This window comes from Scleropages formosus, chromosome 19, assembly GCF_900964775.1.
Source record: "Scleropages formosus chromosome 19, fSclFor1.1, whole genome shotgun sequence".
Lineage (NCBI taxonomy): Eukaryota > Metazoa > Chordata > Actinopteri > Osteoglossiformes > Osteoglossidae > Scleropages > Scleropages formosus.
Window position 1 is genome coordinate 2,116,712 of NC_041824.1, and position 18,356 is coordinate 2,135,067.

The following is an 18,356-nucleotide window of genomic DNA, read 5'->3' on the forward strand; positions in this document are numbered from 1 at the left end:
AAAAAGAATTTTTCCAGATTTAGTCCCTTCTGACTTTAGTGTGAAATGGTAAACTAGTCCACCTGATCTTTCATCACTTCAAACATGGAACGCAAAGGGAAAATTCATAGTGAAAGCTGAAAAGCTGAATTTACAGAAGATTTATCTGAGGCTCTGTCTCCACCGCTGATTCAATGCATGTGTCAGATATGTGCGCTTCTGAAGAAAAAAGGCCACCCTATAATACTTCAGCGTTCCTCTCTGAGGACATTACCATCAGATAAAAGCTTCCCACCTGTCAAAAATTTTCATTCGCCATTCTTAAAAGATTCCAGACTCAAGAGTTCAGTTCATGCCAAAGTCGTGTAAATCACCTTCGACCACCAGTTTCTAATTTATACCACTCTCGATTTTTAAAAAATGTTGCTCCAAAAATAGTTTTGTCAACTCACCTGTAGTGTTGAAAACATTCATCTTCAGCAAGCACCTTTTTTGTAGACACCTGCAAAATATAATCATTTACACTTACGTGTATTCATTTAGCAGACGCTTTTCTCCAAAGCGACGTACATCTCATAGATATGCGTTGCTCTAAAGAAATGTAAATCATTAGTTGTGTAAAATATGATACAGTCATATAAAGTATATGTGGACTTTGGCAGTGGCTATTGTAATTGGAGAAATAAACTGAAGGGAGAGGGAAACGAGATGGCCGGGGGGAGTGTTACGTGATCGTCATGAACATCATGTGTTGCTCGATAATTCTGCTTACATGAGGTACAGCGTTATAATTGTAATTCTAATAATTATTCTAATTATATAATCTTTACAACAAAACTTTAGTACTGCTAGTAGTAATTCTAGTGGTAGTTCTACTTAATTCTAATAAATATAATTCATAATAATTATTTGTCTGGCAGAAATCCACAGGACATTTCCAGGGATTTGTCTTCAGCCAAGTGCCATCGTTTCATATTAACGAATTTGTACGTAGTGATGTGTTCAGCACCCAAATGTCTCTGTAACAATGAGCAGTAACAGAAGGCACCTGAGCTTTTAAGTCTAAACAACAATGTAAATGTAGTGATTTTAGTGAAATCAAAATGAATTTCAGAGACATTTGTGGGCGACTGTGAGCACTGATGCCGCTACTTCTCTGTTCCTCGGTATGTAGCAGAGGTGAAAACCCTTTGAGCTGGGACCTCTGGACATTATATGAAATATATCGTAACAATCACACTTATTTGTTGTTGTCGATACCATTTCAGGTATTAATTTGTTCAGCTTCATTTTTTTCTGCTGTACTAATTTATTTCCAACTTAATTATTTATTATTACTTTATGAAATATTGTAAATAAAATTGTTCTACTAAAGCTCTGGCTTCACACGTGTATACAGATTGTTGCGCCAAAAAAGCACACTAAAGCGAACAAGAATTGAACATTGAAATTTCAGCATTACGGAAAGTCAGACCTGTGTTCAGGGAGGGAACGACACTCTATTTCGGACTTTTTGGGACCCACGAGCTACATGAGCAGACCTGCCATTCGCTGGCAACAACAAAACAAATCAGATAAATGTGCTTATCGTTTACACAGCTGGATAATTTTACTGGAGCAATTTTTTAGGGTAAGCACCTTGCTTGCTAAAAAACGATGTTTAATTCGTGGTGGTATTAACCTGAAATGACATGTGGAGTCTGTACTCACACTATAATTTCCCAGGAATGTCCTGACAAATAAAGACAGAGAGTCCCACAATAAAAGCCAAGTGGAAAAAAAGAAGCCACTTGGCTCTGCCACCTTGTCCATCACCTCTTCATTCTTGAAGGACACAGGAATTTCTTTCTCGGCTCACACGAGCACGAATTCTAAGTGCTAATACCTGGGAGAACATTCTAGTCTGTTCTATAAAGACTACAAGTAAAAGTACTGCAACTCTGCTTCAGGTGCGACTTGAACAAATAAGAAATGAAGCTCATAGAGAATATCGGTGGTCTTCGTAGCTCGGGTTGATGGTTGAGGTGTTCGGTTGTTTGCCAAGTTTGGTATCTAGGTTGCAAACATTCCATCTCCAGTCGAGGTGACATCAGTTTGCGCATTGGAGATAAAACGTTTGCAACCTAAATACCAAGCTCGGCGAACAACCGAACACCTCAACAAATAAGAAATAAATGTGGATTATTTAAGAATAAATTATCCTTTTCAGTTAAGAAACAGGATCTATACGCGCTCCTCCGTATCTTATTTCCATTTACACTTGATACCACCATGCAAACCTCAGGTTGTCCTCTTGTTTTCCGTTTTATAATTCTGTATTCCATCATATCCTGTCATTCCATAATAGTCCAAACTTTCAACCAGCAATGTTGCAATAAATTGCATCCTATTCTTTTCTATATCAAATTATTGTGAGCTGTCTTGTCTGAATAAATGTGGCAAGAGGAATGGGGTTACCCTGGTAGCACAGGGGTTTGAGCCCCTACCTTAGGATTTGAAAGGCTAAGGTTTGACTCTCACCTTCTGTTGCAGTAACTTAAAATCTGTGTGTGTGTGTGTGTGTGTGTGTGTGTGTGTTAATATGCATGCCAGCTTGTTCCTTTCAGTTTGACAGTATAATACTTAAATTTTCTTGTGTCGCCTCCTTGTGGAAGGTTTGTTCCAAGCCCGCCACCCTCCAACCCCCCACCTCCACACACAGAAATTCCCATCAGTTGAGCTGCCGCTACTCTGGGTATGTGGCTACAGAGTGTGGATGTGTGACAAGGTGCTGGGGAGTATTATTAATTATGACTGATCCATTCTTGACGACAGGTGTCACATCCGTGGGTCGTTGTGGGCCGACACAGCGCGTGCGTTTGTGCGCAGGATCGAAATCACCCCCAGCGCTGCGTTCCAGATTAGAGATCCTCGAGGGAACTTTACCCCCTGCTGGCTGCTCATGCATTTAAATGGATTTCATTGTTTATTATTCAGTTGTTTAGCAGATCTGCTCTGTGGACGATTAAGGTCACACCGGGTATGAGCTTTTATAGTGTGAAGAGAAATGTTTTCATTGTTGTTCAAAATGATGTTACTTGGGGAGGAAATGGGACATTTCAAATGGACATTTTAAGGTTCTTAAAAAATAGCAAATGTTGTTTCAGAATTGAGGGGGGGGCGGTGGCACAGGGGGTTGGACCGGGTTCTGCTCTCCAGTGGGTCTGGGGTTCGAGTCCCGCTTGGGGTGCCTTGCGACGGACTGGCGTCCCGTCCTGGGTGCGTCCCCACCCCCTCCGGCCTTACGCCCTGCGTTACCGGGTGGGCTCCGGTTCCCCGTGACCCTGTATGGGACAAGCGGTTCAGAAAATCTGTGTGTGTGTGTTTCAGAATTGTTCTGAAATGGTATATGTACAGCTGGGACATTTGCGGTCACTTTTGTCTTGTGTACAATTCCTGTGTTGTGCGTGCGTGTTCACATGGGCCCGGACTACACCTCTATGTTGCCACAAGTCCTTCGGACGCAGGAGGAAAGCTGAACACCACACAAGTACACAAGAAATGGCTCCAGTCGCTTTTCTCGCCCTATTTAATCATTTCATACGTGTAGATACAGGATTGAACAGTAAATCACAGAGGCTCCAGTGCAGATGTTTAAAATCGGAAAGGATCACAAAAAAATGATGGCAGAAGCATTTAAATTCAGCAAAGCAGAGACCAGAAAGGCACTTTGAAACGCGGGCGGGGGGTCAGCATGGAGTGTAACAGGCAGTTAACACAAAGGTCTGGTGTGGTAAACAGGCACTCCCTGCACATTAGAGGCTCCCTGTGGGATTTAAAGTGCATCATGTGACGCGGCTCAGCGCTTCCGCAACACCTCTCAGCCCTTTTCAACGGGCTTTTAGAGATGCAGCCGCTGCCGACGCGGAATTTAACTTGGACTGCAGTGGTAGCACGTGCAGAGTTAATGGAGCAGCACACACACACTCACACACACACACATTGCGCATAGGGCCACCACTGTATCAAATATGGCTTTTTGCAATGTCCTCATCAAGTCTGCCACAGGGACTGGGTCAATGCAATACCCTGTGTCCTCGTTCCCCATGACACACACACACCTGTGAGTGTTTTTTACCATCTTTCCAAAAGGAGTCAAGAACCAGACACCATTACTGATGGTATTTTTGCCTACACCGGGCTGACAGATGGCGATTTTTAAAGGCCCGAGAATGTGGAACATATTTTTACCCCCTTGGAGGACAGTTGCAGTTTCAACAATAGAGCATATAGCATACAGTGTACAGTACACAGTATTCCGTATACCATGTACAGTAATCAGCATACAGTATAGAGTAAACAGCATACAGTGTACAATATACAGTATAGGGTGTATTAAGTGTACAATATATAGTATAAAGTAAACCGTTTTCAATATGCATTAGTCGCAAGCAAAAATGGAGGGGAATCTGAAAATGGAGAGAAAGCATGAAAAACAAAAAGACCAAGTAAATGAGCTTAAATGCCCCCCCAAAGGACCTAAGAAATCATGAGACCCCCAGGATGGCATTCACACGTGCTCACTCTTCATTTTGTAAGGCCAGCAGTGTGCTGTGTAGGGTGTGTATGTGTGTGTGGGGGGGGACGACTCTGCGGAACCCCATTACCATAAGCAAAGCCCTTTCCTATATGACTACACTCTTCTCATGTGCGCAAAGTGCCCTACTGTCATTTACTGACGTTGTTAGAGACTTGTGTTATATTTGTATAACTTATTTCTAACAGATCTACGGAGTGTCAGAAAGACGCACGTATTTGTTCGCACGTACATTTCAGTTTCGGTTTTCGCCGCTTTTTCTTTTTTTTAAGCCATGAGAAGGAACTTTCGCTCTGAGGGGTCAGATTAGATTTAGCAGTTTCCGTACAAAATTAAAAAAAAAAGAGAAGCACGGTATAAATTAGGTACAAGTGAACCGCGCTGCCTGCACACGCACACTGCGCCACGACAGCGCCTGCAGTCTACGCAGCTTGAGGAAGATCTCCTTCCACCTGTTCGAGCTCCGGAAAATTCTACCTTCCGCACGTTGTGCAGGCCAAGGGTCACTTTAACGTTTAATCCTCGACAGGCTGCAAGCGCGGGTGACGTCGAAAGGAACTAATTGGCTATAAAACACTGTGAGCGTTTCCAAAGCTTGCATGAGTCCGAGGTGTCGTTTCGATTGAGATGCAACGTTAACGAAGGCTTCAGTCGAAACGGACTGAGCAGGAGGACGAGTGCCGAGGAGAACCTGCTGCATCCGGCGTCTCGGACGTTCTTGCTCTGCTGGTGTCTGCTAGGGTCACTCTGGGTACGAGCATTTATTGAGTGTATTAAGATGTATAATTTCATTGCTCTTTAAAATAATGTCACTTGGGGAGGAAATGGGACATTTCAGATGGACATTTCAAGGAGCTTCAAAAAAGACACTGCCGACGTGTATCATGGAGAAAACGGGGCCGTTGACCTTCGCGGAACTTTCCCCACGTAGGAATAAATCCAGTGTTCACTCAAGATGAACCTTCCCTCCACCAACACTGCCGCCGGAAAACGTTATTTGTGTCTCGCGCTTACTTGGTGTTTCACGGGTTCGGTGACGGACGTGGCCTCGAGAAACTTTTCACGGGGAAATCGTTTTTCCAGGCTGGTGTCGGGGTGGCGCCTGGTGCCACGGTTTGTTTCTCCAGGATGTTTCCTCACGTGATCGAAGGAACGACTCGTAGAAGCTTCAGGGAAAGGCAGGGATCAGGAGAGCTGCGCCCCCCCCTTCACATGGAGGGTCAAGGTGAAGAGAACCTGCTACCTCCACTGAAGCAGCGGTCGCTGGGGCCCCTGGTTGCCACTCTCCTGTCCCGGGTTGACGAGGAAGAGGGAGAGCGCAGGATCCGTGATGCACGTTGAGGTTGCGGTCATTGCTCCTGTCGGACGAGCGACAAAGGGATGACGGGCGGGGAGTTGGCGATGTCTGGTCCGCACCAACAGGACGAACGTCTCGAGGACTTTACGCTACGGCTATGGAGAAGAGGCAGAGGGAGGGACACGTGTCACCTTGCAGACACTGCAGTGGGGACTTTCCTGGGAGAGTCTGTATGGGACAGCGTAGCTGGGGTACATAGTGTTTATTCTGTACCCCCACCTCCCCACACACAACACATTCCACCTGGGATTTCTCTTCTGCTGGCAAAATCTCCTGGATGCTGGTGAAATGAAGTTAAGCGAACTTGTTAGAGGGGATCTACGGGCTTCCTGCATGTGCAGACTGGGTGGAACAGGGATTCTGTACTTCGTTTTTACTATAATGTAATAAAAATCGAAGGCGCACCAACCCCCGAAGCCCGACCACTTGTGGCCCTTAATAATATTTCTCCCAAAAAATTGGCATGGAAATCTAGCCAAGGATCTTCATCCAAGTGTTAATACCGATTCAATAAGGAAATGATCCTAGAAGGTAATTCTACAATGGTAATACAGTGAAATTTACCTCAATCCACTTTTATTGGTACTGAGCTGAGAGTAATTCTTGTTTTACTTACAGTATCTGTGTTACTAACCCTGTTCTTTTTTTTAATTTATTGCTCTGTCACTCTGGTGTCCCTTCTGTCTCCACCTGTTGTATCTGCTGTCACTACATGTGTGTTTTTTTTAAACATTGTTTTACATTTGCTCTTCGAGCCCCCTGCAGTTCCCCTCCAGGATTAATAGAGCACCTACACTTATCTGGCACATTTCTCCAAAGGGACTTATAACTATCTACTTATTTATACAGCTGGGTCATTTCTTACCAGAGTTACTTGGGGAAGGTACCTTGCTCAAGGGTATTACAGCCATAGATGGGATTTGAACCTGCAACCTTCTGGCCCAAGGGCAGCAGGTCTAACCGTGCATCTACCAGCTGTCCCTCCCACCACCTCTAGTTTCTGTGTCTATGTGTATCAGCCTTTGTGAACGCTTCCCTGGGGTGTGTGCTGAAGTAAGAGAGGGACCGAACACGGGGCGCACAGTGACACGTCACCTTTTGTCTTCCGTTATCTCCCGGTCGGCCTCTGCTGCCGAACACTCTGCGTCCACATCCACGTCCACGTCAACATCAACGCTGCTTTCGCTGCCCTGGGCAGACAGCTGGCAGGGACTCTCCGGGGTCAGGGATTCCACACTGTGCGCCACACACACGCACACACACACACACGCACACATATTTCAGTGGTGACCATGTAGCAGCACTCGTTGCTCCACTATGCTCCCCCAATTAATATAAAGTGTCACGCTGTGACGGCGGTTAGGGTTAGGGTTATCCAGAGTGCACCTTTTCTCAAACCTCATGCTCTCATGATATGATCCAGACCCCCTGAACATTACACTGAACAAAAAGTTACTAATAATGAATAGAGGCATGGGTGCTAAAGGGTATTTTTAATTTACTATGGCATTATCTAAGATTTTCATATAACCTAAAGTAAATAAATGGATGGATGTCTGTCCTTTTATGGCTTTTATGAACTATGAAAAAAATTGAGTTTGAAAGAGACTTCTGATCCAGCTCTGGTCCCAATTCTGTAGGACTGCACACAAGTCCGAACCGCACAGATGACACAAGTGATCCAACCCAGACCGGCAGAATCGCATAAAAAACCTCAGACTACATCTAGTATGAGAGAGAGCTCACTTTTCCCAATGGTGCATCGCTGTCAAAAGTTGTAACCCCCCCAGAAAGAACTGAGGCGTATATAAAAACGAAAGGAACATTACTGGATTCTCCTCTCCAGCACATCGATGTGCTGTTGCTGCTCCTCCAGCATCTTCCTCAGGGTGTTGATTTCCCGCTGCTTCTCCTGCAGCTCTTTCTGGAGCCGATAGTTGCTCTCCTCGAGGGTTTCACAGAAAGCCTGAGCCGCAAAGTGCAAATTGGGTGCCGTGGGGGACGGAGAAAAGGGGTACGAGGAAGGAAGAGATGGAAATACATCACTCGTTGCCTTGGACATTCCAGCTGGTGTCATGGGAGTAGGAGGTGGGGGGTCCTTACCCTGCTCTCCTCCAGGCTGTCAAAGGGGCCTGGTGGGTCATCCAGGCACAGGAAGTCCCTGACCGGCAAGCTGAGAATGCATTCACACACACATACATGTGGATCGTTAGTAAAACACTGCAGGAAGGCCGCTCTGAATTCTCTTTACGCAACGATACCCTTCCAAGAATAAGAAATCATACGCAACATCACATCTAAATCCTTATGTCTTACAGTTCTTCAGGAAGCTCAAAGAAAGACAGTGGAAAGAACAGAGGTCTGCTGTGGAACCTACTCAGTCGCCAGGGTACCAGTCAGTCCTTGGGCAGCACAAAGTATGACATTGACGTTGGACCATGGGAGAGACGGGTTGATTTATGGCGACCTGGACTGAGCATCTAACTACGGTAATTGAGAAATGTGATCCATTGGGCAAGTGGGGACCATCGAGGACTCAAGGAGACTGGGTGACTGTTGGGGGAAGGGGGCTTGGCTCTCTTCTAGGGTCCTTATGATAAGCTTTGGAGGACATCTGCTCCACGTGGCTATAATGACGTGCGTGAACACATGGGATAATGGGAGAGACAGCCCAAGTTACGGTTCTCTGCCCTCCTCTCCACAGAGCAGCTCAATCACTGAGACGGAAACAAAGAAACACTGCTACAAAGTCTCCGGGATTTGACACAGAGCTAATAAGATTGTTTACGAATTGAAGGATTTAATTTAATCTTGAGGAATTCAAGGACTGAGCGGGTAAAGGTGTCTACTGAGCAAAGAGGGGCTTCAGCAACACGCACCAGTTGGCCACGTCCTTGTGTGCCACCAGGTTCCGCAGGAACGTCTGAAGGCCCAGCTGCCGATCTTCCAGGAAGCCCAGGTTGTAGTTGTTCTTGAACCAGCGCTTGGGTGGCAGGGAGAGGCGGAATCCTGGAAACATTTCCCTCAGCTGGGGTCGTCCGCGGGTGCAGGCAGAGAGAATGGCATGAGAACCCGTCAAACATCAACACGGAGTCACTCAGGAAAAGTCTGTTGCGCTTCATTGCTCCGAGTACCATGCGTAACCGCCGCATGGGCTCGATAATGCCCGAGATCTATAGGCACATAATACCCATCAGCGGAAAAGTGTGCTTTCATGTGATTTTTTCAGAGGATTTGCATTATTATGAATCGCACGGTCCCGTTTACCTTTTATTACTTTAACATTTTATCAGCCTGAATGAGGATTCCTATTTCTGGCCTCCTTAAATTCATCGACTTTGGTCACCTTGCCTGTCTCTGGCACAGACATGGGACTAGAACACACTTGTGATGACTATTAAACGGGCTGTTTCTGAGGATTCGATGAAGTGGACGGAAAGATTGAATGAGGGAAACAAGTCACACATTCAGACACACAGAGTCCCTGAAAGGGTTCCCGTGAGCATTTAGCCCCCAGTAAAAATCACTTCCTCAAGTCACCGAAAAAGACATTTAGTATCATCTCTCCTGTACATTCATTTATCACCACCATTTATAGAGTTGGTTTTTTTGTAACCATAAATTAATGTTTCAGTTCACTTCTCTAATGTTTGAAATGATGTGCATAGGGACATTGCATAGTTTTTGTGCTTTCAATATCCAAACAATGCCAGTTAGGATAGTTCTCATGTCAATGGGAAAGAACACTTGGACACTGTGATGAGCAGCGTCGCTCAGCTGGGGATATATATCGCTCTGGTTGCTTCCTGTTGGTGCTGAGGGTGTCGGTGACTGGGGAAGACAAAACCGGACCAAAATCTCACCCTAGTATAATGCCTTTTGGGCACTGCATGCGTAGGAAAGAGGGAAAAAACAGATTTTAAACATACCCATTTAGAGGCAAGAGAATGACTTCAAATATGAAAAATTTGACTTCATTTGCTGCCACAAATTTTTTCGCTGTTAAGGCATCTGGGCTTCCAAACAATGAAGAAACCAAAGCCTTCTTCACGGGCTGAATCACATCTACAGTCATGCGCCGCTTAACAACGTTTGGCTTAACGACTGAGCACATATATGAGACGGTGGTCCCATAACATTATAATGGAGCTGAAAAATTCTTATCGACTAGTGACGTCGTAGTGCATCATGTTCCTCACATGTTCGTGGTGGTGCTGCTGTAAACAAACCTACTGCGCTGCCAGTCGTATAAAAGTACAGCACATAAAATTATGTACAATACATAATACTTGGTGATGATAATTAACACCTTTTACTGCTTTTTGTATTTCGTATACTGTATTTTTTATTGTTATTTTACAGTGTACTCTTTCTACTTCTAAAAAAAGTTTACTGTAAAGGAGTATGCTGTGTTACCCCAGCAGCAGCATCATAAATCTCGTGTTTACCGCATCTCTTGACCGCATCGAGGCTATACCATCTAGGTGTGTATAAGTACACTGTATGAGGCTATACCATTTAGGTATGTATAAGTACACTCCATGATGTTTGCACAAAGACAAAAATGGCCTAACGATGCATTTCTCAGAATGCATCCCCGTTAAGCGACGCGTGTCTATACTCATGACTGGTATTTTTTTATCAGGTGATGTTTTGCCCAAGGACTGCACAGAACAGAGATTCTTACGATTAAATAAGCGACGCTCACTGCTTGTTTCTTCAGTGTCACTCTATTTCCCAATTTGATCTGTGGGCAGCTTGGTCCTTTGCTCATGAGAGTAAGAATAGGGTCTCAAGATAAAACTGCGGAAGTCATGTAGCGCGACACTTACTGTGCTGAACTTGTGACCTTCGGCCAAGCAGATTTAAAGTCCTGGAATGGTAAAGCTTTTGAAACCCTGAGGCATAGAATATAAGCTACACTGGACAGGACAGCTGGTATCCTAGTGGTTAGCGCTCCTGCTTTTTGTGCCAAAGGTCACAGGTTCAAATCCCACCTCTATCTGCAGTCCCCTTAAGCAAGGCACTTACTCCAAATTGCTCTAGTAAAATTACCCAACTGTATAAATGGGTAAACAATTATAAGTAGCTAAACAGTGTAAGTCCGTTTGGAGAAAAGAGTCAGATAAATCTAATGTCTGCATAAAACACCAAGAAAGCGTGTTGTTGTGGTTCAGAGGCCTCAGCTCCTGCTGTTTGACTATCATCAGGAAAGGAGATAATGAGGCTGACAAAGATACATACATGTAAATGACTAGAACTTAAGATCTGTGCTACAAATCCATGAATCACACACCACAGATTGACTGACCTTGTCGTTCAGCCTGGAGAAGTCTGTGTATCTCCTGAAGACCACCCAGCTCTCCTGTGGGGTCTTCCTCACCAGGATCTTATACACCTGCAGCAGAGAGATCCCACTTAGTTCACGGATGTTCGGGGCTCCTTCGCTAAAGGTCATTATCTTGTATGACAAAACACGAGAGCGTCCCACCTGTGCTAAACAACATAGGACAGAGAGTTTGACTTTTGCTTAGTACTGATGTCATTCATACCTTCAGTTTCAAAGCCACCAATAAGACATAACAAACAGTCAGAAATAACTTATGGTTTTTGCAACACCTCGAGAAGAAGGAGGCAAACAGTGTTTCGTGGTGAACAACCGGGATACCGAAGAGTGTGCAGCAATCCAGAAAAAACAGGACGAGGGATGGCTGGTAGTATAGTGGTTGGTGCTGTTGCCTTTACACCCAGAAGTGGTAGGTTCACATGCCACTTTGGGCTGTAGTGCCCTGGACCAAGATACTTACTCTAAATTACCCCAGTAAAATGACCCAGCTGGGCAAATAGTTGCAACTACATGAACAGTGTAAGTCACTTTAGAGAGAAGTGTCAGCTAAATGTAGAAAGACTGACTTGGCACAGACGACCTCCCAAGGAAGGCTGATTTTCAGTGGTGTATGAACTCTGAGAAAGGCCTGTGTGTACAGAAACCCAGTGGTGACTGGAAGTGTTTAAAATAAGTAAATAAAATTCCCTTTGCCCCTAATGATCAGTAAAACACAGGTCCTGGAATAAAGTATTTCAGGAAACCATTTTTCAATGTAAGGGGGTGTGGTGGCACAGTGGGTTTAGCCAGGGCCTGTTCTCTAGTGGGTCTGGGGTTTGAGTCCCACTTGGGGTGCCTTGCAACAGACTGGTGTCCTGTCCTGTGTGTGTCCCCTCCCCCTCCAGCCCTGTGCCCTGTGCCCTGTGTTGCTGGGTTAGGCTCCAGCTTGCCATGACCCCTGCTTGGGACTAGCAGCTTCAGACAGTGTGTGTGTTTCTAAATGTCGGGGGAAATCGAATTAAGGCATCAATAAAAATCGAATGAGGACAGTTGCCCGAGAAAGAAACACTGCTGCTCGCTGCTGCTATTTGATACTGGAGTGTCCACCGGCTACTTGTTAGACACTTTGACGAGGGACCAAGATGCCGCTGAGGCGGGGGGTCGTTGTCACTTATCAAGGGAAAAGTGAACTGAAACGAGAGCACGAACACGCTGGGAATGCCAATGAAGTTTCGTGGGGATCTTGAGATCTTTCATAGCTGCTCATTTCAGAAGATTAGGAAGTTTAGGGAAAGCTGGATCAGCAGCACGGTGAACTAGTTTATGAGTCTGGCCCTTGTTGACGGCCAACGTCCCGTGCTTTACTGCACCAAGTCTTGCATGCTAATCATTGTCACGTCAGCGAAACAGCGAGGCTGAGCTTCTCACGCAAAGGCAAAGTAGATGCATGTTCTTACGCAATGAGTGGGATGCGAGATCACCGATCGGCCAAAACATTGAAACCACTTGTCTAATATTGTACAAGTCCCCCTTGTGCCACCAAAACAGCTTTGACCTGTCAAGGCATGGACTCCACAAGACCTCTGAAGGTCTCCTGTGCTATTTGGCAACAAGACGTTAGCAGCAGATCCTTTAAGTCCCGTAAGTTGCGAGGTGGGACCTCCATGGATCGGACCTGTTTTTCGAGCACATCCCACAGATGCTCAATCGGACTGAGATCTGGGGAATTTGGAGGCCGAGTCAACACCTTGAACTCTTTGTCATGTTCCTCAAACCATTCCTGAGCAACTTTTGCAGTGTGGCAGGGCTGCTGCCACCAGGAAATACCGTTACCATGAAGGGCTGTACGTGGTCTGCAACAATCTTTAGGTGGGTGGTACGTGTCAAAGTAACATCCGCATAAATGCCAAGACCCAAGGTTTCCCAGCAGAACGTTGGCCAGAACATCCCATTGCCTCTGCCGGCTTGCTCTTCCCATAGTGCATCCTGTTGCCATCTTTTCCACAGGTAAACGATTAACACGCACCCGGCCGTCCACGTGATCTAAAAGAAAATGTGATTCATCAGACCAGGCCACCTTCTTCCACTGCTCCATGGTCCAGTTCTTACGCTCATGTGCCCATTGTAGGAGCTTTTGGCGGTGGACAGGGGTCAGCATGGGCACTCTGAGTAGTCTGCCTGACACCCTTCTATCATGGCCATCATTAAGGTTTTCAGCAATTTGTGCTACAGTAGCTCTTCTGTGGGATCGGAGCAGATGGGTTGGCCTTCGCTCGCCACCTGCATCAATGAGCTTTGGGTGCCCATGACCCTGTCGCCGGTTCAGCGGTTGTCCTTCCTTGGACCACTCTTGGTAGGTACTAAGCACTGCATACCGGGAACAGCCCACAAGACCTGCCGTTTTGGAGATGCTCTGACCCAGTCGTCTAGCCATGACAATTTGGCTCTTGTCAAAGTCGCTCAGATCCCTACACTTGCCCATTTTTCCTGCTTCCAACACATCAAATTCAAGAACTGACTGTTCACTTGCTGCCTAATATATCCCACCCCTTGACAGATGCCACCGTAATAAGATAATCAATGTTACTCACTTCACTTGTCAGTGATTTTAATGTTTTGGCTGATCAGTGTACGTACAGAGCTCAGCTAAAAGGGGACAGAAGGCTGTGTGTAGGGGAGCACGTTTGCTACTGGCAAAAAAAATGAGGAGAAAAAAACGAACGGCGGTCGGTTGCCTTACGGTGAATTTTGCGCGCTCCTCCATCACCTCGTATCCCAGCACAGTGGGCGTGATGGGCCCATCTTCCCAGCTGAGGCGTGAGCTGCTGGAATATTCCGTCAAGGTGCCGGAGACATGGATGCTGGAATGCGGATGTAGGGCTGGTGCGCGGCCCGGCAGGGAGGCGCTGGGCCTCAGGCAGGGATGGCCTCTGCTAGGCGTCCCGGGGAGAACGCTCACCCACGTGGACGAGCTGGAGCTGCTGGAGACGCTGTCCAGGGAGGCCGTCCGCCAGTTCCGGAAGCTGCCAGTGGTCTGCGAGGCGCGCCTCATTGGGGTAGGAACCGGTGCAAAAGGTGCTGCCATGTAATCGAACCCCTTTCTCCTCCAGCGACTCAGCGTGGCCCCGAACACATGGAGCGGGCGCTGAGGAAGGAATCGACCATGTCGAAACGTGCCTGCGAAGGCCGGCTCCTTCCTGCCCTCCAGGCTAGCTGTGAAATGGAAAGCAAAAATCACCCATCATGCCTCACATCTTGTCCCACGGGGATTCGACCCCCTGCTGTGTGGCTAGATTGACGGGTTCTTCTGTACGACCTTAAATGGCGGACACTTGAAAGCAAGTTCAGCATATGACTAAATAGTGTATGCGACTTGTGGAGGCCGTCCTGGTCGAGGTCATGATGGCATGAATTATGCATGATGCCATCAATTATAAATAGACGTGTTTTTTTTAGCCCTTTGAGGGTTTTGCACTCAGAGGAAAAACACGTTTCCCTTCGCTTAAGGAACGGAAAAGCTGAAAAATTGCAGAAGTTTCAAATAAACGATCAATGAAGCAAAAGTCTTATTATTAATACGTTTATAATCTTATCAGATGCTCATATCCTACGACTGACATCGTTCACGATATTAGAGCTCACAGTATTTAGTTTTCCATTTTATCAGTTGTTTTTCTTTATTTCTTATTCCGATAACAGTAATGATCAGTAATAATGATCATTTCTCTGTGTCTCAGAGGGTTTTTCATGTGTTGATGTCATCATCATCATCATTATGGCCCACAAGCTTTCTCATTCATAACATACATCTCTATATATACATATACTGTATACATACATGCATGGCAAGAAAGGGAACACACACACACACACACACACACACACACACACACAGTCACACACACTCGCAGCTACCATTAGTGCCAAGAAATTTCCTTCTTTAGCTTCTTTCAAGATCATGGTAGTCCCATGATGGGGGAGGGGATTACGTCTCCAAAACACAGCAACAAACAAAGGGGAGTTTCTGCCGAATTTCAATAAATACACACAGCTATGCAGTGAACATTTCCAGTGAACATTTAACACACTGGAACTTCGATGAATTTGTGTGAGCAGCGCCAAAAACAGTGTTGGACACCAGGAGGAAGTGAACTCGCTGACAACCTCCTGGAAGCCAAGGATGCTCCACCAGCAGCTGTCGCACAGCTCCTCTCCTCTCCTCTCCTCTCCTCTCCTGGTGGACAGACGGTGTGTCATCGCCGATTAAGATCAATCTCGCTGATGAGAATGAGCTCATCACAGCCCTCCTTCCACCCCATATGTCCCCTTACTGAGCAGAGCAGACCTATAAGCGCTTCTGCTTGGGGAGGTGGGGGGGGGTTCTGTGGACGGGCTGGGTTACAATATAACATTTCCTCTGCCTTTCCTTACAGTGCACACATCTACACGTACCAGTCAATACACATAAATGGAGGGACCGCTGGCACGTGTGCTGTGATACAAAGAACTAGCAAGACCACTAAGTACATGGTAGAGCTCAATAATAACAATAATAATAATAATGATAATAATAATAATAATAATAATAATAATAATAATAAAACCAAGCATAGATGATATTCGACTTGTAGAATATACAGTTAATTACTGTAAGAGGTGGGGGTCAGTAAACAAGAATTCAGAGCCAATGAAACCCCCAACGGGCCTTTTTACCCAAAGAGCACAGGACCGACCACCCAGAGAGACGGAAACACCTGCCGGTGGGGAACGAGCCCTGCGGCCGCACCTTGTTCCTGCTGCGCACATGGTGATGGATGATGGAGGTGCTCCTGTCGCCGCTCACTGTCCCCCAGCGCGCCGCCGTCAGGGAAGCTTCTCGATCACTTGTTCTCTTTATTCTTCTTCTTCAGCCCCCCCTCTGCCCTGGCTCAGCTGGAGCGCGAGCCGCACCTCGAGCGATCGTCACACAGTCACGCGGAACGAGACAGTGGCGACAATCGATGTGTTTCCCGGAGCCCGACGTTCGGTTCGCTCACGGCGCGCGCTCTTCGTCTTCGTCTTGTTATAATTTTGTGCCTCCTTTGCCTCCGCCTCGCGCTCCTGCTCGTGCTCGCGCTCAGCTCTGCTCTCCGTCGCTCCCCGCCGGTCTCTCATCCCTGTATCCTAACCTCCCCCCCCCCCCCCCCCCCACACCCCCGCCGCGGTGACGCCCAGCTTCTGAGGACGAGCACGTGACCACGAGCGGCTCGGACCCGCAGCCTCCACAGCGATGGATCGGGACAAAATGGGCTTCGAAGTCACAAGAACAGCGCGTTTCTCAGCCGTTTGTGCGAAACTGAAACTGCGGGTTCCTTCAAAAACCGGTTTGCAGGAACAATATATTCATTGTGTCCATTCATTGTGTCCAGACATACAGTCTATAAATATACAATTCTTTAACAACAACCACAACCACAACAACAACAACCACAATAATAATAATAATAATAATAATAATAATAATTCTTGATCATCACCACACTATACATGTACAAAATATATCACAGGGTCATTTCATCTGATTATATTTAGTATCTGACATTCAGTTACATTTTATTTTGAAGAAAAGGCTCAACAAATATAGTGAAGATGACAATGCAGGATAAAATATTGTTTTATCGATATTACAAGTTCATCCGGGATTGTTACCATTTAACGGGTATCATTTTTGTAGTTTTTCTTTGAACCTAGCAGTACAAGTTGTCTTGTTCCAAAGGGTCAAATAAATAAAGGCCAACAACAATAAAATGAACATATTTTCAGGTGAGTAAAAAATTGTGAATATCTATAATGCTTCCCAGACGTCACCAATAACCACTTCCTAACAGCCACTGTATCTCCAGAGGCCCAAATTATGTGTGGAAAAAATATACAGCATGTCCTGTTTTTTATTAGTTTAGAACCTCTGTAGTACAGTATTAAAACTGATCATATATATTGCAAGCAGGCAGATTTTCACCTGGGCACCAATTTCTGCACTTTAAACGACCTGGGTGTGTTTCTGCGCCTCATTATGGATAAAAGAAAATACACCAGAAATAGTCAGATTTACCCACAGGGAGTGTAATTGCTCCCAGGGGTCTTTAGAGAAACACCTTCTCACTCCAGCAAAGACTGGTCTGTGAACAGCTGCTCTTCTGCTCCACTGACTTGATGTTTCATTTATTCACCACCACAAATTGCAAACAACTAAAGGTCTTGAGTCCCGTTCGCCACTGGGTGGCGCTGCAACACAGCAACAGCGAGCAATGGCAACAATGGGTGGAAAAAATCCTATCTATCTATCTATCTATCTATCTATCTATCTATCTATCTATCTGTTATTGTTATTATTATTATTATTAGTAGTAGTAGTAGTTGCAACATTTGCAGTTTATTTTATTTTATTTTATTTAATTTTATTTTTACATAGCGGGTAAGAATAGGACACATTTCACACATGGTATCACAAAATATCATTCAAGTGACCGTATTGGGAGGAGGTGCGGTGGCGCAGTGGGTTGGACCGCAGTCCTGCTCTCCGGTGGGTCTGGGGTTCGAGTCCCGCTTGGGGTGCCTTGCGGCGGACTGGCGTCCCGTCCTGGGTGTGTCCCTTCCCCCTCCAGCCTTACGCCCTGAGTTGCCGGGTTAGGCTCCGGTTCCCCGTGACCCCGTAAGGGACAAGCGGTTCTGAAAATGTGTGTGTGACCGTATTGGTACTTTCTTGACCTGAATAACTAAAACCTGCTGTCTAGTCCTGTGAGTTAATTTGGATAAAACTGTCTGCTAAACAGCTAGGAAAAAAAAAAACTGTCTGATAAAGAGTTAGTGTTTGAACAATGACGTAAAGAAGTTGATAGTGGGCAGACTTTAGTAGATTATTTTTATTTCAAATCTTGACCAACGTGCGGAAATGACCAGTCGGTTGTATTTATGGTACAACCTTCTCTCGCAATGGGGTCACCTCATTAGACACATTGGAATTAACACAGGATTGAATTGCCATTCATTTCAGTGGGGGAGACTGTGTCTCAGACAAGAAGTATGTCACCTAGAATTTATTAAAGTACAAGAAAATGATGATTAATGGCCAAAATCTC

General features: G+C 45.8%; 1 protein-coding gene across 1 annotated transcript; it reads right to left on the reverse strand.

The window, feature by feature from the left end:
- Positions 1-3,543: 3,543 nt before the first annotated feature.
- On the reverse strand, positions 3,544-16,378 carry LOC108927586 (sorting nexin-16-like). Its single transcript, XM_018740999.2, has 8 exons — positions 16,025-16,378; positions 13,979-14,451; positions 11,224-11,310; positions 8,792-8,940; positions 8,016-8,085; positions 7,742-7,878; positions 7,008-7,148; positions 3,544-6,007 (listed from the first exon to the last, which is right to left on the reverse strand). The coding sequence occupies exons 2-8, from the start codon at positions 14,321-14,323 to the stop codon at positions 5,905-5,907; spliced, it is 1,032 nt and encodes a 343-aa protein (XP_018596515.1). The 5' UTR covers positions 14,324-14,451; positions 16,025-16,378; the 3' UTR covers positions 3,544-5,904.
- Positions 16,379-18,356: the final 1,978 nt, after the last annotated feature.

Coding starts and splice junctions, on each gene's coding strand:
- LOC108927586 (XM_018740999.2), bottom strand. CDS start 14,323: ATGGCAGCACCTTTTGCACCGGTTCCTACCCCAATGAGGCGCGCCTCG. Junction 8,086..8,791: donor CACAAGGACGTGGCCAACTG/GTGCGTGTTGCT, acceptor ATGCATTCTCAG/CTTGCCGGTCAGGGACTTCC. Junction 7,149..7,741: donor GTGCTGGAGAGGAGAATCCA/GTAATGTTCCTT, acceptor TGTGGCGCACAG/TGTGGAATCCCTGACCCCGG.